We start from the raw sequence: 24,388 nt of genomic DNA on the forward strand, positions 1-24,388 counted from the left end.
ACCAGGAAAACAAAAAGATGAAAAGTCAAAATGCTGGAGAGGGAGACTGCTGCCACCAAACAACTATAACAGACAAACGTATTTTTTAAATTATATTTATACTGTGCCCATCATAAAAATCCCAGGGAAAGTAAAGACAACAATAAAGCAATAAAGGACTACACTTCTGGTACTACTACTAATAATCAGCAGAAAGGAACAAATGCATAACAAAGGTCCATTCATTTTCCCATATGACCACTCATAAAGACCCGCCTAGAAAGACAGGCCTTAGCCTGGTACTAAAATGTGAGTAAAGCTGGCATTAGGCAGGGGAGCATTCCAGAACTGGAACACCACCACAGAAAAGCCCTACCTTTTGGTACAACCTGAAATACATTGCAATGGTGGATGCTAAACTGAGACTGTCATACTTCAGACTCATCAAAAGAAAGCAAGACTCACTGGAGAAGACAAGCATGTGAGGAAAATCTGAAGACAAGACAAGGGGGAAGATCAACCATGAGATGGTTTAACTCCATAAAGGAAGCCATAGCCTTTGGAAGAGCAGAATGCAGCTGTCATGGACAGGCCATTTTGGAGGGCTTTCATCCATGGTCACCACAGGTCAAAGACCACTTGATGGTACATAACAACAGCAGTGGTGGGACAGCAAGATAGGCCTATGCCTCACTGAGGGGATGGGGAGGCTGATACATGGAGAGGCATTCCTTTAGATACTTTTACATCCCTCCTCAGCAGTAGACCCTGGAATCAAATTCCATCTGGGATTTGTCAAGCTGCTTCTTTCCTGGTCTTCATGAAAGCTCTAAAGACCAACCCGTTTTCCCTGGTTCATTGGTCTTTATTGGAATGCTTATGGATTTTTTAGATTTTTAAATGATTTTAATTGGCAATTCATTTGTATGGTTTTGAAACATATTTTTAGGGATCTTTTAATTGTACCTACCATGTTTAGTTTATATCTTGCATACCACCTTGCAAATGTTCCACTCTTAAAGGCAGTGATAAAATAAGTTGTAGATAGATAAATCCCTCAGTAGCAACCTGTTGAGAGCTGAAGTTCCTCCTTTGCACATTCAAGCCACTAACCTCTTCCTTGCAAAGCATTATTTATTGACCAAAAGCACAAAGACTCAGAATGAATCTCTGAGCAGGGAGAATGGCTGGCTGAACCCAGGCGACTCACCTCCGGGAACTCTTCTTGTGAACATGCCTGGGCCCCATCCCTTTAGGAGGGGCCTTCTAAAAATGAGCACACCTCCTCTCCTCATGCCAGTCCTCTAACTGAGCCACCCTCCTCTGCTGCTGATGCATCATGGGGTCAAGAGCTGGGGCCACCTCATCTATTTCTGAGAAACTCCCATGCTCCAAGTCCCCTCCCGCCAGCTGTACTTCTTGGTTACTCCCAGCGACTGCTTGCCCTCCTGAGGAGTCTGGCCTTGAGATGAGCATCTCTGCTTCTCCCATCTCAGTGTCCGAGGTGGCCCACTTTCCCAGGATCCCCGCTCCTCCTGATTCTTCTGAAGACCAGCCAGCAGCCCTTGAGAATGTGCTCCCAAAGCAGCCATCTTTCTCACTCCCAACACATCCAGCTTCTGCTGCAGCATCCTTCAATTTCCCAGAATAAGAGGATCATGGGCCAAGACAGCCAACTGGAATGACCCATAGTTCTTTCCTCCACCCATCAGCCCCAGCAATACAGGGAGCAAGCAACTTCTCCAGAAGGAACCGAGTGCATGAGAGGAGAGGCTGAGCAAGGACGTACCTTCTTAGCCATCTCTCTCCTCTCACTGGCCACCCTGACCACATGGCATTAGGAAATGGGGAGAGTTACATGTGGAACAAGGGAAGATAATAGGTTCATGGAAGGGCCTCCTTGTCTGCTTTAAATGACCAGCAAGGTCATTTAAAGTTACTTACTCCATGTGAACGTTAAAGGAAGTGGGACCGCTCCTGCCAACCCTGCCCCAGCATTCCAGACCTTGCTGGCTGCTGCTCTCTCTCTGCACATTCAACGTAACGTGTGTTTTGACTGCCTACATGCAAACAAGTGTGCACACACAGTCTCCTCTTTCAAAAGCCACAGACAAGGTCAGTGGGGCAAGTGACATTGGGGGCAGGGGCAATCCCATTCCTTCCTTCCCACACACTGGATGCATGCCAGAACAGGACCAATATCTAGTCAAAGTGCAGCAGTTACTGATTACGAGTTTACAATGAGCTGTAATGGGGAGGGCCTCTAACTGAGTGGCAGGACACCCACTCTGCATGCAGGATGTAGGGACTAGATTTGCTTCTCCTAAAATATGACTTTCCAAGATGATTACGTAAGAATGTGAATCCTTGGAAGAAGAGGTGGAGCTGGAATGCTTCACTGAAAAGCCAAGGCCAGCTGACCCAGCAATAAGCCAAGAGGCCAGTGAGAACCAGACCACATCTGGTTTGGGGGGAAACTCCACTGAACAGGTGGAGACAAATGGGAGTAGGTTAAATATGATCAATGCCATAATCCAGCCTCAGATCAAAAGGGCAGACTGATTAAGTAGTGCCTGGCATTCCCATCATCTGGGCCACATGCAGCAGGAACCACCCTGAGGGTGGAGCTAACTCTGGTTGGTTGGGAAGGAAGAGAAGGATTCAGCCTGGCAGCAACTTCTTGGCATCAAGTCATTATGTTCCCAATAACTGGTATTCCAACTTGGCTGGTGTCTTGTTAATGACTTGTTCAATACTTCTTTTTTGCATCACAAGTCAGCCCAGTTGACCAGTTTAACATAAAAAGACCTCAGTCAGAAGCCTTTTCCCCTGATCTGTCAGGGTGGAAGAGGGTTGCTGGGAAGACCTGCCTCTGACCCAGAAGGTCTAAGGTTTGATCTCCAGGTAATGGCTGGAGAAACTCTTGCCTGGAACCACTGTGGGCCACTGTCAATAATGCAGGGATAAATGTTCCTCACAGTGGCCTGACTCAGTGTAGGGCAGCTTTCTGTGTTCCCAAGAGGCACAGTCTTCCACACGTCAAGGTCTAGCAACAGGCCTTTGTGCTGAAATGGTCTTCCTCACTCTCAGAAGTAACTAGACTCAGCATTTATAAAGCTTGTGCTGTGCATCCAAAGTGTTTCACGTACAATATCCCAGAAATCCTTACAGCAAACCAAACCTGTAAGACAGCTCAGCACTATTATCCCCACACTGCTGAAAACTGAGGCTGAGAGACAGTGCCTTGACCAAGGCGAACTACTGAGTCTGTGGCAGAGAAGAAATTTAAATTGGGGACCTTGTGAGTCACAGCTCTGGCTTTCAGACATCACAAGAGCCTAGCATCTGTAGCAGGGACAGGTGCTCTGGAGCCTTCCCAACGTTTTTGACCACAGCTCCCAAAAGCCCCAGCCAGCATGGCCCAATGGAGGCTGTAGTCCAAATATCTGGAGATCACCAGGTTGCCTATCCTTAAACCATAGGACAAATGAAAGCAAATCCATTTCAGAATCCTTGCCAGATGCTAACCTTTGGCACCTGCTGAAGATTTGGCTATCCACACATTCCCTTCTCTGTTCTCTTTCCTCTTCTGGTAAGATGCCAGGAAAACCTCCCTTTCATCTGTTCTTGTGTTGTTTATCAGATGATGAATTCCATTTTGTGCTGGAGCTACTGGAGTCTTCAAATTCGTTGGGTAAATCACATATGATTCTGGGAACCATGTGCAGGACTCTGCCAATTCAGGACTCGTCTTGATTAATCTAAAAAGAAAGGAGGGGCAAGGTAAGGAGAAATTCCACTTGTTCTTGTTAACTCTAAGCTGCAGGGTTTCTACAAGGTACACGGCATTTAAGAAACATTAATATTGCCACCATCATGTTCTTCCACTGGAACATTTACAGGTTCTTGCCACACAAGTCTGGACTATCACACTGCATCAGCTCAGGGAGACAAGGGCTGTTGCCATGTGAAAACAGGGCATCACACTGAATGTGCTTCCAGATTTTACAGCCAGAGGGCGCCCCCCACTGAAAAGGAGAGGCAGGCAGAAACTAAGGAGAGGGCCTTTGCTACAGTAGCCCCTGCCTGTGTAGCACACTCCCAAGAGGCTTGCCTGGCACCTACTTTGTGCTCTTTTGCACCAGATAAAGACCTTTCAGGTTTTTAAACGTTTTTAGTTCTTTGCACTGTTGCTGGCTTTACCTTTGTTGGCTTTTTATTTACTTTGGTTAGATTCAGTTTTAAATTTAAGGGTTTTCTATATTGTTGCATTTAATGATTTTAAGTTTTGCTTTGTGAATTGGCCAGAGAGCCTGGACTACTGGGCAGTACAGAAATGCAATAAATGAAGACATGCATAACATTTGGCACGATCCCTGTAGCAAAAACAACATGCTCCTTGGCCCTTGAAAAATCTTGGCCTTATGGTAACTTACTAAAAGAGCAACTGTTGTCTGTGCAGAGGGTCTCAGCATCAGTATTCCAGCTCCCGATACCTCTAATATTGGTGCTTCTTGGTCCGATCGCGTGTTCTGCTGAACCCCGGTAAGGCCTAATTTTGCACTGCCTATTTACTGGAATGATAAAGTGCTTTGTCCCTTTGCCTATCTGCTGACTTTGCTGGACGGATTTGTCCTATAGTCGGCCCAGAGCTAAGCCTGACCCAAGCACAATGGGGCACTCACAGGCATATTACGCAGCTTCATTGCAAGTTGGCCCATTGGTCTTTCTAGTCTGCCTAACCTGCCAGAAGCTCTCCTAGGGCTCAGTTTCCTGGCCCTGCTATCCGGGATGCTTTTACTACAGAAATCAGTAGTTTCTAAGAACCTGAGACTCTCTGCATGTGGAACATGTGCTCCATCACAAATGGCCCTTGCCACCTTTCAAATACTTCACTGCATCTGCTGATATGCACAGAATTTAGCCTGGCTGTGGTCTTTGGGGAAGCATGGCAACCCAACATTGCTGTTTGCATGCTTCTAAAAAGCTATTTTGCATTTCCTAAGAGCACAAGGAAAGCCCTGCTGGATCAGGCCAAAGCCCTGCTGGATCCTCCAATACATGTCCTGTTTCCTTCCAGTGGCCAACCAGATCCCTATAGGAAGCCCATGAGCAAGACACAAGGGCCAAAGTATGCTGTCTCTGACCCTGGAGGTAGCAGATCATCCTCGTGACAAATAATCAACAGCTTTACCCTCCACAATTTGATCTGATGCCCCTTTAAATCCCTCCAAGTTGGTCATCATGACATCTGTGAATTTCATGCACAGGCATTCTAAGAAGAGGCGATTCCTTTTATCTGTCTCAAATCTCTCACCATTCAGTTTCATGGGATGACTCCAGATTCTAGGATTATGAGAGGACAAAAAACATATTGCTGTCAACTTTCTCTGTACCAGGAAGGAGCTGCCAAAATTTAAACCCTCTCTGTAAAGACCACTGTAGGTCTTCCAAACCATGACAGGCTCATCTTTTAGTATTTTATTGGGGTGATTTTGCTCCAAGTGAAGGAGTACTATAACCCACCAGATGTTTTGATAGTTCTAGGATGAAACAAGTATTGTTTTAATATACTTTTCATTTCTGTCATTATTCAGTTTGATTTCTAGCATTAATCGGAAACTGTATACAAATTTTGCCAAGTTCACAAAGAGAACTTCAGTGCAACTATGTCAGAATCATCAAGGCATTTATTTTAGACTTCACAGGGAAAGGTCAGGGATTTTAGAAATGCTAGCTTGGAATTAATGACTCACATAGCTTCAGGCCTTTTCTCTATATGAAAATAAATACCGTATCAAGTGCTTACATAATGCAGCTATATATTATCCATTAAAACAAGCCCTGAAGCATTCCCTCTCAGAGTAGAAGAGTCAAACGGTTTATGGAAATAGAGCAAAGTTCTGGAAGGAGATCTCGAAAGGAATGCCTCCAGTCATATTATTATTTTATTTATGTTAAAAAGTGTGCTCATTATTTCATATCCTTGAAAGAAGAAGCTTGCACTCTAGGGAAATTATCTGTTTTGCAACTATAGGGAAGGATAGAGTAGAAACAGCAAATTACAGGGACTTCACTCATCTGAGAGCTGTGATTGGAAACTAGTGTTCAGATTTTACTAACAATGAAGGCAATGCACTTTTAAGTAGGAAGGCAGCTACAAGGATCTGAAATACCTAATACTAAGGCCCAGGAGCAGCTTTGAGAAGGAAGACAGGAGTGGTGACAAGCTCTGAAAAAGGGACTACTGGACAATCCACTGTAGAGTCGATTCCCACATTCATATTCCTATTTTGAGCACTCCAGCATCAAACATCCATCGAGCTGATGCATCATTTCACAATTCTTAAAATGTTAGCAAGGCTGTTTTTAGCTGCAATGCATTCCAGTATTTAAAATAAATAACTAGACATCTGTAACATGTTCTCATACTGCCACTCATCCCGACTGTTGAATATTCATTTATATAAGTTAATATATTAAAATACCTAATTGGTTATCATGATCTACCATGGATTAATGTGATGTGAATGAGCCCATCCTCCCCCTGAAGTCATACACTTCCCCCTCTTCGTCTTTTCTTCCAACTTTAATTAACCATGGCTGGTAGTGTGATCCAAGTCCAATAAACTGCAATTAATTTAACTATGGTTTGTTTGAAACAAACCAACTTCAAATCATGGGTTATGAAGTTTGCTTGATTTAAATAAACCACAGTTAAGGTTAACTACAATTTGAATACAGGCAACATCCTGAACTTTAGTGAATCTCTCTCTCACACACACAACATTTTACTTCCAGTCACAGTCCAGTGGCCCTGCTGGACAAGGAAGTGGGGGAACAAATGAGGCCAGAGGAAGCCACGGTCAAGGCTTGAATTTGCAAAAATCACCCAGCACACACTGCTAAGCTCCAAGAATTAAATAACCTGCAGCAGTTTGGTGTAAATGCAATCTGGCCAAGAATTGTAAGAAAATAAAAGATAAGGATGTAGATGATGCAGACAAATGGCAAAAGGAGGTCTGTATGTCAACATTGATGGCTTATAATACCCTCACACCCACCCACTCACCCACCTACCCACACATCTTACTTCACTAAAGAAGCTTTGCGGCAAAGCTTATCGGCTCCTCTGTAGTAGTTCACCAGTTGTACAAGTCCAGGTTCATGACCTACAAAAGGGAAACACAAGAGATTTTATGTCCAGGCTCCTTAGATTTTAGAAGAATATGCATATCTGTGTAAGAGAAAAATATGTTTAAAATATTTACACCAACAATCAAAGCAATCCATCTATTTCTGGGATAGATGGCCTAACAGCAAAACAGGGGTGGGCACTTGGTAAGTCAGCCATGATTGGAAGGTCTTTAAGTGCTTTGCAGGAGATTGGCAAGGCCTTCCAAATCCATATTGTTTTAATTAAAATATTTCTTGGTTGCTTTTCAGGGCAGAAGCCTTCGTAAGGTGGCATACAATAAAACACCTAGTAAAAACTGATACGGTCATAACAAGCAAAGTCAAATAGCATGTTTCCAGGCCCCTGATCTGCAAGGAGGGGGCCTAATGGACTCCTGATTGCAACTTGTTCCAGAGGTGTGGGGCCACAGCAGAAAAGGCCCTATCTTGTCTGGTTACCTGCTTTAATAACTATCACAGGTGGGCAAAGGAGAAGCACTTTTCTTGCTGATCATATGGTATAGGCAGGTTGATATGGGTAAAAGAGATCCTTGAATAAGTCCTTCAATATTGTTATTGTTTCACAATAGCAACAATATCAAAATGATTCTCCCCAAATTACATTGATGGAATTTGGAATGATGGAATCCCCTAACTGGAATGCTCTCCCCAAGATTGGCCTGGTACCTTCTTTACATTCTTCTCAGTGCCAGGCAAAGATCTTCCTTAATTTTTTTTTTAAATTACTGCCATTTGACTTTTTGTTTTGTATTTCTGCCTGTATTTTATTGATATTCTATTTCTAATATGTTGTCATTGGTTTTTATTGCCTTTTTAAATGTGACTGTGAGCACAACTGGGTGGCATACGAATGTTTTAAATAAATAAAGAAGGGTAAATTAGAGAGGACAAGTGTAAGCAATGATGAATGTTTATGTCAGAGCACTCTGAATTCCTTTTGATTCTGGTACTTAAATTCCTATCTACCTGAAGTCTGCCCACCCCCTGTAGCATAAGGCAGGATCGAGGGCTGGGCTGTGATGCAATGCATAGCACATTATTTTCATTTTAAGAGTTTCGCTGCATAAACAACCCCCTTCCTTTGTGAACTGCCCAAAGAACTTTGGCTATGAGGCAGTACAGAAGCATAATAAAGAATACATCCATAAAATTATGTGATGCATCTGAAACATCAAACAGAAAATTATTCGTGAACGCAGCAGCCTCCCAGCTGACCTCGGGCAATCGTTGACTGGACTCCTCATGTGTAATGCATGCCACGTGCAACCTAGCAGTTTCACAAGGCATTGGTGGTGAGGTTCTTGAGCAGAATACATTTTAGGGAAGTTTATTCTTGAAAATTATAGATAAAATATTCCAAACATCTAGGTTCCATTATCAAAAATAAAGGCAAGGCATTGCTGCTGCTATTATTTTTATTTCCGTACTGCCCCACAGCCAAAGCATTTTTAATACTTAAAATGTATTAAGGCCATGTACAAAGGGGATTCAAAGGAGGGCTCAACTTCCTCATCACAGATGCTGGAGCAACAGCAAACAAAAAGGCTTTTTCTCAAGGGCAACAATGCAGCATTGACGGAACTGAAGAGTTGGTGCTTAAGCAAGGGACAAAAGCATGCCAGCTAACCCAGACTGTATTTATCCAAGTGTTTTTAATCACCACAAAGAGAGGCTGATAGGAACACGGGATTCCAGGGTTCTCTCCTTGGCTTTAGATCTGTGCTAGGCTAGAAATTAAAACAGGTTATTAAAACTGTTGAGAATGACTACACTTAGACAAGACCGAAAGAGCAAAAAGCTGCAGATGAAACAGCAAGTAATTTAGAGGCATCAAACCAGAAGCAGGATGTCAGGGAAATCTTCTTAAACTACACAGAAAGGGAATGTCCCTGGTACATGAAGTTCAACTTGGATGAACGAGAGAGAGGGCGATTAATATAATTAAGGGATATTCATCTACACAATCTCTGTTTGTTGAGAGCCAGCGAAGTGTAATGGTTGGAGTGCTGGACCGGGATGCTAATCTGTTCTAATTGCCACTTGACCATGAAGCTCACTGGGTGACCTCGAGCCAGTTGCCTTCCTCTCAGCCTAACCCACCTCTCAGGCTTCTTGTCCTGAGGATAACACAGAGAGGAGGAAGACCTTGTAGGCCATCCTGGGTCCCTTGCTAGAGGAAGAAAGGTGGGATATAAATGAAACGAAACAATAAAGCCCACTCCTCACCACCGGCTCTGCTGGCCACAGTTGATGGAGCTGTAGGCCAAAGCACCTGGAGTAACCCACACCTGATGTATGTTGTTACACTACAAGGGTGTTACAAGGGTGTTGCACAAGGCTGACTGCACAAGTAATCCACTTAGGTTCTTGGGGCTGCAAAAACTGTAGGACCAAGAAAGCAGTATGTGACCTTAGAAGAGCACCCCAGCATCTTCTGCCCCACTGGAAGGGATTCTGCTGGGTGCAGCTCTTGGACCGCGGAACCCTCCATTGCTCTCCCTGCAGCACAATGTCCCTGCACCAGCTGGCCGGGAGATGAATTGTGGGGCCATACCAATCACACAAATCAGACAGACACATTTATTTACATTGCACATGCTTGTAATTTGCTGCCCAAATAAGGAGCAATGGGTGGTAACCTAAGTGGTCTCCTCCTCCGGCACCACCATTTCTCCTCCTCCTCCTCCATTCACATCCTCCACTTTTGGTGGCATTGGGTGTGTGAGGCGGCATTGGGTGTGTGTGAGGTGGCACTGGGTGTGTGTGAGGCAGCAGTGGGTGTGTGTGAGGCGGCATTGGGCATGCACAGCAGTGGCTCGCTCGCTTGGAGATCTCCCAGTGAGTCCAAAACCGTCTCCGAGCAAGTCACCACCTCCCTGCCTGTGCAGCCAGTGGCGCGAGCCGGATGGATGGCCACGGTGGGCCGGATCTGCCCCACGGGCCATAGTTGGAGGACCCATGCTCTAAACCCTTCCCTCCACCTTCAAAAGCAGATTAGATAAATTCATAGAGGAGAAGGCATGGCTGGTGGCTCATTACAATGGTGTTGGAGGCAGTACGCCTGGGAATATTTTTTATTTATTAAATCTTTTCTAATCCGTCCACTACAAACATCTCAGGAGGGCTTAGAATAAATGATGAATACCAGGAGATGGGCACCACTTGTAGACTTCCAGGTATCCGATTGGTCACTGTGGGAAACCCTGTGGCCTATGGGATTTCACCTCACAGGCCATGTTATGAGAACATAAGGGAAGCATGGCTGGCTCAGACTAGGGGTCAATAGCACTCACCATTCTTCTGTGCACATAGCAGCCCATCCGCTGACTGTGAGCGGCCCTCAAACAGGAGATGAGCACAATGCCACTCCCTCAGTGGCGCGCACCAGTACCTGCTATATGTAGACACAGCGCCTCTGCCACTGGGGGATCCTTGCTCTTTCAGTCTGCACAGGGCATTCTCCCTCTGAATTAGTCCATGTGAGTTATGAGGCCTCTGCCATGGCTGGTCTTTTCCCCTCCCTTCCCCTTCCAGACTAGGACAGAGGCCTTCTAACTGAAAGGCTTTATTATGTTGAAGCTGGCCAGCTGAGCAGGTTATGTAATACAAAAGAAGAATGCGGCAGAATACAATCGCAAAAACAAGCAATTTAGAATAGTGGCCATTGGAGAAATGTGGCTTAACGATGAGTTCCCAAACGGAATACCTTCCCTCTCTCTTAACCAAAAAGAGCCAGCTCCACAATCAAGGTGGATCCAGCTGATTAAGGGCCAGCTGCTGGGAGCATCTGACACTTCTGCCCTGCACTGGATTTCCAGACTAATGGTGTTGGGTCCAGTCCCCTCCTAGTTTAGCACGCTCACTAGACTTTCCCACAGAAACAGAAACTATCTGCTTCTCAGTGAATTGCCTGGCTTAGCTAGAGCACTGGCATGCCAGCTGTGGATTCTAGCACCTCTTCCAGCTCTAAATCAGAATCTGTATCTACAACCCTTGAAGGCCCAATACCAACCAGCCTGTGGAGCTAGTCCTGCATGTAGCCACTCACTCTCCCATGCGATCGAGGCAGCTAAGCCTTCCTTCCTGGCAAGAGCTTTCTGCACACCACTGTGAAGCACCACCACCTGTTAGGCACATGCAGACAAGTGGGCCAGTCTACTCATCACTCATCTGCGAGACCAGATTCCATGCATAAGCCTCAGCAGTATCAGCTAAGAAAGAAAACTAAGCATAACAAAATAAACTGAGCAAAACAAAATAAACTAAGCAAAACATCTTTCTATAATATGCAACTGCAGTTAAAGGGTAAATACATGGAGAAACAGCCATTAAACTTGTTATTACACAAATCAATTATCCATCGCTGGAGATACCTGATAGACTACATTGCTACACGTCCCAGAAAATGGAGGGAGTTCAGGTAAGGATGAAGATTAAACTGATTAAAACAACAGAGCAGGGTGCCCTCTGAATGTTACGGACTACAATTCCGAGTGCCCTATGGATGTTGTAGTATGTTTTTATTTAAATAAAAAATTTCAACCTAAAAAAAAATAAAAAAAATTTCAACCTATGGATGTTGTGGACTACAATTACCATAAGCCCCAGTCAGCATGGTCATTGATCAGAGACCACATGAGTTGTCCAAAGTATTTGCAATGGGAGCTGCAGCCCCCTGGTCCCTGAGAGAGTATCCCATAGTCCCTTCAATCCAAGGGAAGCTGATTTCTCTCTTTGAAGGTAGTGAGAGAGCACCATCCTCAGAGAGGGAGATCTGACTATGCTGCCCTCCTCTGGAAGGATGCAGAAAGGCCTGCAAATGGTCCTCCTATAGAGCTCGAACAACTGAGAGGCCTTCAAAGACAGGCCTACTTTTCTTAACATACCCTTGCCATTCACAGCAATGGAAAGAAGCTATGTTCAGAAATGATACTTTTTCATATTTATAGCATTTCAGAATTGCAATTTAAACATAACCAAGTCCAGTTTATAGGTAGAGTACTTTCTGCCTTCCAGTCCTCAAGGAAACTGTCAATCACAAAACACTCTTATTACGGAAACCATCCCCACAATTTTGAAACAGCAGCAGCACAAAAATAGACCCTACAACTCACAAAAATAAATCTGCTACTGAGAGCTCGAAGAAGGCACAGAAACAGAAAGGCTAATTTCTGTCCAAACTTGCAACTGATGTAATGGCTTTCTATATATAATTAATTTATGGAGGAATGGGACAGACTACAGTACTGTGGACCCAATCTATGTAGGCTTTTTGAAAAAGGCAAAATGATACCTTGAATCTGGCCTGGAAATGAATTTGCAATCAAAAGGGTTGACCAAATATTGGTGCTACTGCTTCTCTTATCAGTTGAAGTTTCCAGGCTGCTTTCAAGGGCATCCCCATATTAATCACAATCCAGAAATCAGGTGCATTGCTTTCCCTGCAAAATCTGCAAGTCCATTAAATACTGGCTATAATTTATGATCTTTATTTCTTTTTAACTTGTAAGCATTCACAAATAAAGGTTCATATAAAATTAGAAATTTTAAAAATACACAATTTAAACTCCATTAAGACTGACCAATAGGATTATTATAGAATGTAAAACCCTAATAGTCAACAATCTATCAAACCTTTAGAAGATCACTAAAACAGAACACTTAAGACCTTTTTATTCATTTCGCAAGCATTATCATGATTCAAGTTGGTTCAAAAACTCTAGTTTGATTTCTAGTTTATTTCGTATTCCTTATACATTTTACATCATTCTTTTTAATATTTTTAAACAGAGATGATCCAGACTTATTTATGTTTAGAAGCACACTGACAGCAATGGGACTTCTCCCACTGATTTCAATGGGTCTACTTTAAGTTTGCCTATGTCTGAATTATGGATAAGCAAACATGTGATGTTCAAGGTCACTGAGATTCTCCTAAGATCTTCTCAAAGCTCAGAGTCCACCTTGTTTGTATTCCCAAGCAAAAGCACTTTGTTTTTCTTAATGAAAAGAAAAATATGCAATTTTTTTAAAGGTGATTTTTCCCCCTAATAGAATAATATTCCTCCCTTCCCCATTACAGGCTTAAAATCTGAAAATGCAGATTTTGGGATAAATGTACATTTATGCAACTGCACATTTTTAATACAAGTTCAGAGAAATGCAAAAGTTTCTGAAAAACTGTTCAAGCTTGTGTTTGCGTTTGGACTTGCAAATCAGGCACATTCATACAATTGGCAAAAGGGGACACAATTCTCATAAATCCCTCATCTGAATCCCAACCCAGGCTTTTAAAATACACAAGTCATTAACATAGTGCCAAACATTTTTGTCTTTTCTTAAAGAGCACAGCAGGGGAAATTTCACTCACTGTACTTACTGCACCATCCAATAGCTGGAGCTCTCTAGTGATCCACAAAACAGAACATGAAATTAATTGTCACAGTGTACAGTACCAGTTTATACCAACAATCCCAAGAGCATGGTGGGCCAGGCTTCAGGGATCCACACTGTTTCCCACTAGAACACAAGCTCCACCAACTGGAGTCTGCTGCAAAAGATCCAACACTCCATTTTAAAACTGCGATCATGCCGACTTCAACGTCAAGTCCACCTTCTCACCCCACACTCCTGAGGCAACTCTGCCTTCTGCAACATTTGCCTAATGTGGAGATTTGGAAAGCTTGAAAACTTGCTCATTTTTGTTTGTTTTTTGGTGATATTGTGGTTGGCCTAATAAAACTATTATACTAATACGGATTTTGAAATGTCTTCTTACAGCCGACAAGGTTCCCTTTGCCTTTTGTGTGACTTAAAATTAAGGCATTCAGACCTAGCAATTTGTCTTGAGTAGTGACCTGAGCAGAGCTCACGGGGCTTCCACACAGAATTCTGCTCTTGGGTACCCTGGGCTTTCTTCAGCATACTAGAGGATGGGGAGTGCTATTTCGACCTGTCCTTGGGTGTTATCCAACAGTCACAATCAACCATCAGGGTCCACTGCCACCTGCATAGCCACCTGTGCCCAACCCAACCACTTCCATTGCACAAGCAGGACCCATTGCTCATACAATGGGTATTTACCACTTTGGGGGCAAGTTTCAAAATGGGTGGAAATTTTGACCCTACTTGCAGAACAGAATTGGCAAGGCTGCTCACTTGCAGACACTCGCCACTGGCTACTGCTCACTGATAAAATCAGATGGATTTGCTGATTTATTTGCACACCACACAAAGAAAGACCAGGACTTTCAGATTAGCCTACAGCTCACCCTGGCAGTAAAGGGCTGTTGTTCTACTTGGCATCTGCTCATTTATATTCTTCTTGTCTTACACCCATGAAGACCATGTCTCCCCTTATTTTTAATTATCTATTTTGCACATTTCTAAACTAAAACACATTCAGTTTTAGGATTTATAACCAAAATATAAACTACAACACAAACATTAAAAAGAATAGAATACACTATAATGCAAAACAAGAACTAGCACATGAATTGTAGAAGCAGGTCTTTTGGGAGAAAAGAAAGAGCTTGGCACCAAAAAGAACAACGTATCTGCCAGATGAACCTCTTTGGAAAGTTTGTTTATTTATTTAAAACATAACAAACCCAGTGTCACAATAAGGTAAAACCAAAACCAATTTCAAAATCACGTTTGATAAAAACAAAGTATACAACCAATAACAGTAAAGAACAGTATATGAAACCAATAACCATAATAAGTATATAATAATTAAATAATCAATCCACAGTGCCACAATAAAATAAAATCATTCAACAATTAAAACAACTTAATTAAAATACTGAGAAAAGAAAAGTAGGTTTTAGCCCCACATAGCTGACTAGCAGCATTGTTTTGATCCAAGTGAAGTTTCTGAAGCATCTTCACAGATACTCTCATGGGTTACAATCCAGCAGGAGTTACCAAAGCATGGATAACTTCACCAGGCTATCTCTGCCCATTGGGTCATGGCTGGTGTTTTAACCTAAGCTTACCCTTCCGTATGGTTAGGGCACACGGCTTGTCCTTTTCTTTAAGAAACAGCCAACCTCAGCTGTCCTAACCTAGCGTCCTCAGAGCATTCCCCAGTCACCCAACACATCTGGATAGCACCAGGTTGGGGAAGGCTGCCTTAACTATTTTAAGTCCCTTTCACACCTTGCTTCTGTTACATATGGATGTGATATACCACTACTGGTGCTGGACTGGGACTGGGAAAGGAAGGTTTCATTTGCTGTCTGGAAAAGCCCCAAGGCTTCAATAATAATCATCTATCCATTTATAATGGTGGCACCCGGAACCATACAGACCTGATCAGAGCCAAGTCGAGTTCCCGAAATTTAGACCCAATGCTTCTGCTAATGCAACACATTAGCCTTTTATGCAACTCCACCTCGTTGCTGACTCATGTTCCATTATCATCAGTCCCAGTCACTTGGGATTTAAATCTTCTTACCAGCCTTAGTGTCTTAGCCAGCTACACTGATTCTGCATTTTATTTATTTTAATTCATTTTATTTCTTTGCTGCTCCCCCTGCAGCTTATGAAGATTACATCTGAATTTGGACACACTGAAGTGCTTGTAATTTCTCAGTGCAGTGGGGATAAAAGACATTTCTTTCCTTTAGTGACGCTTTCCCAAACCTTAACCCTTCAGATGAGACTACATATTCTATCATCTTACCAACCCAGCTAGGCTGGAAAGAAACTGGTAGTGAAAGAATTGAGAAAAAATTGGGGAGGGCTTCTCCCTCCATAAATTTCAAAAAATGCCTAGAAGAACGTTTTCCCTTCCTTTTTCTCTCCCCCACCCCCAGGTAGGCCCTCACATCCCCAAGCTACCAGATCTCAAAAGAGGTCAGGAGGGCAACTGCACCCAACTCTGGATGTTCCCAGTGTACTGCCTCTGATTGTGCCAGTAATATGCAGCCCTCATCACTAGCCGTTAAAGCCTTCTGATGAGGACTAATTGCTTTGTTGTATAGTTTATGAGCAATTTAGATGGGATTTTGGCAAAACTGCCTCCAAGAGCTCCTTGCCCCTCTTCTTTCAAATCCCTTCTCAAAGCTTACCTCCTTTGCCAACTCCTTGGCACAACCTTCCTCATTTCCTAAGCCAGGGCTGTGGAAACACTTTCAACCTGAGAGCCAAATTCCATTTTGGAGAAGCTTTGGGAGAGGTGGGGGCTACATTCCAGCTCTGGGTGGGACCCAAATACCAGCCAGTTTAAGCTTACAACTCTTTCAGTCAGTGGCTGAGCCTTGGGAGATGTCTTTCAGAATGGAGGGGAAATGCACAAAAGCTGGGAAGCTATTGGCAGTCAGGGAAAGGGGTGCATCCAGGAGAACCCTTGGCCTCAAGCTTCACACCCCTGTTCCAATGAATCTAAGTATAATTTTGTGTTACTTAATGCAACACCGGTTAAGCCAGGCCTGCCTCTGTTGCTGAATTTTAGGGTGTCTGCTCCTTGGGATGGGGACCAGCTTCCTTGCTACTACTTCTCCACAAAGCATCTTGTATTATACAACATAATAAAAACCATCATTGTGAAATCAAGATGCTTTCTATCTAGTGTGTTCCCTTTAGCCATTCATGAGGATTGTGAAGCCATGAAATATTCCCCTCCCAAATCTGCAAGAAGCAACCTGATTCCAAAATCAAAGGATGTTTCAGGGTGGGCCAGAAGTAAGGTCACCTAACGAGTGGTTCAGAGCCCACATCGTCAAGTTTTGAGGAAGGAAGCAGACAGGAAGAGGCAGAGCTGGAGGAAAAAATGAAGCCTAGGCAGTTCACAGAGCAGCAATCTATCTTCCACTTCAGCAATGTCCATGAGGCAGGTCTATCGCATGCCTTCCTGATTTGGCAGTATTGTGAAATTTCCGGATTGCCACTCCCCCCAGCACTGGCAATGGTGGCAAGGACTGATGGGAGTTGTGTTCCAATACCATGCAGACATCTGCAGGTGGTGTTTCAAGAGGGAGGGGCAAGATCTAGTGATAGCCTCATTGTGTGTATGAACTCCTAGCATTAGAAATAAAAGAGCAGTTATTTTACAATCAGGTGCTTTTATCTACTTCAGATGAATGCATTTCTTACATAAATAACTTTTTAAAGTTATCCTCTTTAAGCCTCCTGCTATGCTTAGCCATAGTAGTGAAGATCACATTTACAAAAGCAGACGACGGTCTTGAAGAATCCACCAAAAAAACCCTTGGATGGGAAAGAATCTGGAGCACTATTATTTGGGACGTGGTTCTGAGGAGACCAATTCTTATCCTTGAAGTTACAAATACCACACATTTGAAAGCATGACTTGTGTTTTGGTTATCCTGCCCCAACTGTCTTACAAGCCTTGCTGTTGTGATCAAGAAAAGCTTGGGTGAAAACAGGAAGTTCATTTGCCAGAGAATCAATTCACAAGCTCTGGTTCTGCCACTAAAAATGAATTCCCAGGCTACTAAAAAGAAATTCCAGTGCTTACAGGCACTTTGTCCCAGAGTTCTGCATCTGCCTTCTTGAGTCACTATGTTGGATTTGGCATCAATTGGTGGATTTCAAGGTGGATCCCCAAAGCAGATCTTAGAAGACTGCTTACCCCAGTCTAGCTGGCATCCCTCATAATTCTGGGCCTGCAGGTCCAAGTGAGAGATGTCCAAGGAAAGGAAGAATGTCACGGGGTCAAACAAGGCACGTATCTTTAATGTACCTTGGACAACTTGTGATCCTCCAGCTGTTTCAGCCTACAACTCCCATGAGCCCTAATGAGCATAGCCAAGGGTGAGGGATGCTAGGAACTGTAGGCCAAACAACTGGAGGATCACAAGTGGCCCGGCCCTGCAGTACAATGTGGCACTGTCCTCCAAATTAAGGCATCTAGCAACAGTCAACAGATATAGGACTACTGCAGACTAGTCCCCCAAAACGAGAGCTAATGTACTGCTTACCTCATTTAAAACGATGGCTGAGTTAGTACAGGAGGTGACCCGGCAAAGCACAAAACTCATAACCTTGTGGGAAAAGGACTTCTGCTAGCTGGGAGGCAAGTGGCACAGAAGCTGGTGACAGAGTCACAATTCCCTAAGGCCAGTTTCCATGACACTGCTAGTTCTGTTAACAGACAGAACAAGCAAATATGTTTGGTTAGCCTAATCACAATCCAATTGTCTTATACAATTAATGCTACAATCGTTAACTCACTTGCCTGGAAATAAGCTCTACTGAACGAAGTGGAACTTATTTCTGAGGAGACATGAAAAAGGTTGTACTATGAGCCACTTTTCTGGTTACTAGAATATGAAAAGTGATGTCAAACTAATTATTTTGTATACTATTACAATTTTCCACAATACACAAGCCTTGGTATGTGATAAATTTCTCCCAAACTGGCTATTTTCATACTTTCATTTTTAGGTGGTAGGATGGAAGTATCTAAGATAGGTGTGGTGAATCTCTATTCCTGACTTTTCTGGGCTACAATCCCCATCACGCCAGCTTGGGCTGATGTTAGAGTCCATCTCTGGAGAAAGACAGGTTCCTCACCTCTGGTTTAGGGTCTTCATTCCTACTTTTCCTCCCTGAAGTTGGAAAAATTAGCTTTCCTTGTAGTCAACATCTGCACAAAACTTGCAGTGCACAAAGTACTTGACAGATTCTTATCTCAGCATTGTTCCATCCTCCTAAGCTTATCTCAGAGCCACAGAGCTGGAAAGCACCTCAAAGACCCCTGTCAGTGCAGAAAATGGTCTGCTATAGCATCCCTAATAGGCAAGTCTTGGCCTCTGCTTAAAACATCCAACAGAGAATCCATCCCTTTCTGCGGCAGACTGTTTTACTGTTAAACAGCACCATCAGAAGTTCCTCCTAATCTCTTATTTGACCTCGATTCCAGTGAAGGCACAGATGGTATGACCTCCAAACAGAAAAAAACAAATCCCAGCTCAAAAGGTCTGATCTCACAAATATGCAAAATACTCAAAGAAATGTCAGTGGGAGATATTGACGGGTAAAATGAGTATGGGGAAAAGATCGAAGTACAGTATCACCATTGGAGATTGTCAGTGGAATTAACTGTGGGCTCCACCTCCATATGGACTGGCTTAATCTCAGCTGAGGGAAAGTTCAACTTTATATATATATATATATATAGAGAGAGAGAGAGAGAGAGAGAGAGAGAGCGCGCGCGCGCGCGAGTGAGCGCGTGCAAGAGCGCGCGCGCGTATGCACATTTCATGTCGGTAAAAATCAGCTACGTTTTCAAGAGAAGCAGTCCCCCAATGCTGAGAGGCTGTGCTTAGAGTCATAGAAAGATTCTGGATAAAAATTTTGCTATGAACCATCCAGAGACTCAGTGTGATTGGATGGCCTCAAAATACCCCAATTAAAAAAATAAATGTATTCTGTTTGGCAAGAAAAGATAAAGATCAGAACAGATGTGGCAGATGTAGGACCACCACCCCTCTTTGTGAGAGTCAACACACATCTACCACACATCTGTCAACACACATCTACCACACATTCCTCTGGACTTTAGCCCAAATGGAAATAAGTGTCAGTCTGGAAATATACAAGGAGGTGTCCTATCACCTAGAGGCTGGGAAAGGAAACTTTGGGATATTGCCTTTCCAGAAAAATTGGCCAAAGTGCTAATAGCCTTGTGTGATAACGCAACTGGCTTTAAAAAATGCTGGCAGTCCTGAATTTTTTTATACAACCAGAACGATGGAGATCTGAAACCTCCATGATTACCCCTAACTATCTACAAAGACTTAATATTCCCTAAGAAAATCTAGAGAATAGATCCTCAAAGGGAAGTTTTATCTGTATTGCAAGCTTTATACAGTTTTATGTACCTGTATTGCAATACACAGGTCTTTGTCGAAAGGTTCACGCTTGGTGTCAGTTACGTTTTCATGTTGTGTTGTTTGTTGGTGAAATAATAAGTTCTTCCAAATGTTTAGTCAAAATCTCTTTTCTTGTAATTTGAACCTCCTGCTTTTGGTCCTCCCCACTACAGCAACTGGAGATAAATTTGCTTCATCATCTATGTGACACATGTTCAAATATTTTAAAGTGGGTCTATTTGGCAGGCTTTAAAGTTGCAAAGCAACTTATACTACAAGCTTGGAAGAAAAAACACTCACTGTTTCTCATTCAATGGACAGAAGATCTTGCTGCTCTTGCTACATTTGAGCAACCCTCCTACAACTGTCAAAATTGCACAGATGCCTATTTAGATTTATAGCCTGTTTGCATTAAAATACACATTTGATATGGAAAAGTTCATCCTTTTTCTTCCCCTCTTCTGTTTGCTTTTTCTTTTGCATTAAAAGTTATGTTTAAATGTACTGATACGTTTCATGATTTGCATATTTTCCCTCCCCCTTTTTAGCTTTTTGCTTGTTTATTGTCATCGTTGTGTTAAAAATAAGATTTCTTCTGAAAGGAAAAAATAAAATGGTTATGCTATCACTTCCTAATTGTCTATTCTCCAACGTAGACAAATCCAGTTCCTTCCATTTTTCTTCATGGGGTTTGATCTCCTATTCTAGATGAGATCTCTGTGGGTCAATTCCCACAATCCCCCAGTAAAATGACTCAGCTTTTAACTGGGCTACATTCTGGAGTTGCAATCCAGCCAGGTAGATAATGTCCTCTCTACGTCTAGCCAGAAGAAAGCACCACTTAGTTCAACAGGGCATACTCCCAAGGCACTGTGACAGCATTCCAGCCTACAGCACCCACACCAGTGCCAATAAGGTTTGCTGTGCTTCTCTGTGGCTGGATTGTTTTCCATTTTTGCAACATTCTCTTGGTGTTGTCTACAGTCATGGTAATCGAGCCCTATGCAAGACCACCTGTTCTGGAAGAAAGCTATTCCCTTTCATTCCTTTTGGCAGGCTGACTCAAATGTTGAGGAACAGCATGTTAAATAGCCTTCTTGAAGAAAGTAAGAATTGCCCACACACACACACACACACACACCCTCTCTCTGCAGTGTGAGTCTTCCCCTTTTTATTCATTGAAATGCAAAGTAAGTGAACTGTGAAAAGTCAAGTATAGATCACTCTACTGAAAAGATTGACACCAGCATTTCCCAACCCAGCACCTTCCAGATATCTGTGACCAAAGCTTCCATCATTCCCAGTCATCTGGCTGGGGATAATGGGGTTGTGGTTAAACACAGCAAGCTGACACTGGGATGGGGAAGGTTGGTTCACATAATGCTCCATGACTAAATATTACAGATAAAACAATTGTTTGAATTCCTCCTATTTTTGGATAAACTTTCCAATTCACTTATCCGTCTCAGAGGCTTTCCCCACATCATTTCAACAGTGTTGTTGTGAACAGCCCAGAGAGCTTCAGCTATTGGGCATCAGAGAAATATAATTAATATTAATAAGAGAGTACTTCACTGCTTTGTAAAACTATCTAACACATTCACAGCTACCAACAGAGGTTTAAAGCACAATCCTTATGCATGTCCATTCAATGAAGGCCTTATTTCCTCTCAGATAAATGAGTACAGGGCTGCAGGCTGTAATCCTATGCCCACCTGGATGTAAGCCCAGCCTAGGTCAGTGGGGCTTACCTTTGAATCATGAAGCATGCTTAAGCCCCTTGCAGCCTATGTGTTTATGTGCACCCACTGCAACTAGGTGCATCTTTCTATTTCTTAGCAAAAATTGTGGAAATGTAAAACTTTTGAGCCCACGTGAGATATTAACTAAGAGTAAATTATATGAGCAAGTATATCCAATCAGCATTCAGGAATAGGAAGCCTTCAATCCATATACCGTTAAGTGCGCATCTGCACCCAAAGCAAAGCAAGAGGAGGAGTTAATTTGGAGACTACAGACTGGATATCATCAATGCCAAATGCTTAGCCACACTGGAGTGCCTTGGGGCTGAGTTTCAGTAAAATGAATTTTCCATCTTCAATAGGGAACCTTGCTGGAAATAATGTGGTTGCTTTTTATCACCTTCTAATTTGAGGAAGCCAACAAACAAAAACAAAACGAAGAGCCCAAAGGAATGAGCAAATGGAAAGTAAGTGGCCAGCCTCCGTATAAGTTTGCTCAGTTCTTTGTTCTTCAGTGTTTCCTCCCACTCTCCTTTCAATCCCTTCCAAAAATGTCTGAGAATTCATCTAAGGTAGGATTCTCCAAGCTGGAATCCTCCAGACGTGTTGCAGTACGTCTCCCATCCTCTCCAACCAGCATGTCAATGACACTGCTGGGGATGATGGATGCTGTAATCCAACATATCCGGAGGGCACTAGGTTGGGCAAGGCTGCTTTAAAGGACCAGCACTACCTTGGAATTGTAATAAAAAAGCTCAAAATGCAGCACTGAAGACATGAAAAGAAAATGTTTCTTTTCAAAATGAGTTAGTTTCAGCAGTGCAGAAATCCACTTTTCCTGATTTAAAATGTTATAAAAAGAAAACAACCGAAACATTAAGAATATAGGGATGCCGGTTTGAACGGATCACGCCTGCAAGAATATTTATTACCTTTCTATCGTCCATATGTACTCTACCAACAAACCCTCCAGCTGATTTAGGAATAGCCAAGTCACTCCCTTGTTGCAGCAGACAACACCCAAATCTAGTTATCCGCAGCACGAGGCAGGCGGACCTCACTTTGACGTCCTTCCCCGCTCCCTCCCTCCCGGTCCACGCCCAGCACCCAAACTTAAGCAGCTGCGTTCATCCAGCAGCTCTTAGGGAGTAGAAACTCCACGGTCGCGCTTATTCGTACAGACCCACTCAGGCCGCGCGCACCATTCACACGAACACGCGCCGCCTGTTCCGCCGCCGCCAGCCACGCGTGTGTGCGAGGCGCAGCTCGCTTACCCAGCCTCCCAAAAGGCAGTCTGTTTCGCTCCCCCAACATGAGGTTAAATCTGGGGTTGTCTCTTTTCAGCCTCTTCCATTGTCCAGTGGAAAGGAGGAGTTTGGAGACTTCAGCATAGACGCTGCTGTTTTCATCTCGGACGACAAACGTGTACATTTTAAAAAGTATAAGAAATATTTTTAAAAGGAGGAGGAGACAGGGCGGGGAAACCACCAGCCGGATCAAAAATCGAGCTTGAAACCGCTACAGAAAAATGTGCACCGGTTTCTCTGAGCAAGCTGCAAAGATTTTTTTTTTTTTCAGAGCCGGTGTAACAAGACACCTCCTTCCCCTCCGGGCTCAAGAGCACTTGTAATCCGCTTGGGGGGAAGCGAAGAACCGGCGTCCTCCCTCCATGGAAACATGCAGTGCTCGCTCGGCCCGATCCCCGAGCGCCCCCGCCGCGCGGAGCAGGGAGGGCGATTTAGGGAGGCGTGTGCGTGTCCTTAGAAGCCAGCCTGGTCACCATCCATCCATTCCTGGCTCCGAAGCACTTCCTGGAGGCTGCAACGCTTCCTACATGATGATGGTGGAGGCGGCGGCAGACGCAAGGCAGCGAGCGGCACGGTGGATCAGGCGGCGGAGCAGCTCCCGAATCTCTCCGGCTGCTCCCGTAGCGCGGCCATCACCGCACCTGCGGGTGGTACTCGCAAGCCCAAACTTTCGCCGCCTCTCCCCGCAGGCGCCCTGCGCGCAGCAGCACCGGGGGAGAAGGGCACCCGCTAGCCTTCTGGAGACGGAGAGGCGTCGCTTCTTCCCGGCTGACTCCTCCTTTCCCCACCATGATCCGGTGTTGCTGAGCGCATGGGTCAGGGGGCGGATCAAAGACGGGGGCGGGCCCCGGCGACTTGCTTCGCCGCGTAGGCAGCAGCGCCGTGACGCGATGCATTCTGCCAAATACAGTCCCTTTATCCGAAGTCTGGCGTGCTCTCGAAACGGAGCTGTCTGGATTGCATTATTTCGAAGACATCCAGAAGCTTTGCAAAGCCCCACGGGGCGCAGTCCTGTGCATATTTAGACAAGGAGGAAAAAAGTCCTACAACTCCCAGCATTCCCCAAGGCTGGGAGACGCTGGGGGATGTAGGGCTCTTTTTCCTGCCTCTAAATGCATAGGATCACACCTTTAAAAAGCAAAACAGCCACACCAAGCTTATTTGCATTGAAAAACAAGGATCAGCAACTTTGGTGGGCTGTTTGTCCTCCCCGCGCCCAACCACATTTCAACAGAGAGCAGAAGCATAAGTAGGAAGGAACATCAGCAATCCAAAATTGTCAGACAAAAGGAGACGGGCTCCTCCTGGCTTCGTTGCAGTG

General features: G+C 43.9%; 1 protein-coding gene across 1 annotated transcript in view; it reads right to left on the bottom strand.

Moving 5' to 3' along the window:
• The window catches only part of TTL (tubulin tyrosine ligase), a 36,377-nt gene extending 12,569 nt beyond the window's left edge, over nucleotides 1–23,808 (bottom strand). Inside the window, exons 1-3 of the mRNA XM_044428871.1 lie at nucleotides 23,035–23,808; nucleotides 7,073–7,151; nucleotides 3,508–3,740 (exon numbers count right to left, since the gene is read on the bottom strand). Coding sequence (XP_044284806.1) covers nucleotides 3,508–3,740; nucleotides 7,073–7,151; nucleotides 23,035–23,191 — 469 coding nt within the window. The 5' untranslated portion in view covers nucleotides 23,192–23,808. The remainder of the gene's footprint in view (nucleotides 1–3,507; nucleotides 3,741–7,072; nucleotides 7,152–23,034) is intronic.
• Nucleotides 23,809–24,388: the final 580 nt, after the last annotated feature.

This window comes from Varanus komodoensis, unplaced genomic scaffold (assembly GCF_004798865.1).
Source record: "Varanus komodoensis strain SLA01 unplaced genomic scaffold, ASM479886v1 scaffold2, whole genome shotgun sequence".
Lineage (NCBI taxonomy): Eukaryota > Metazoa > Chordata > Lepidosauria > Squamata > Varanidae > Varanus > Varanus komodoensis.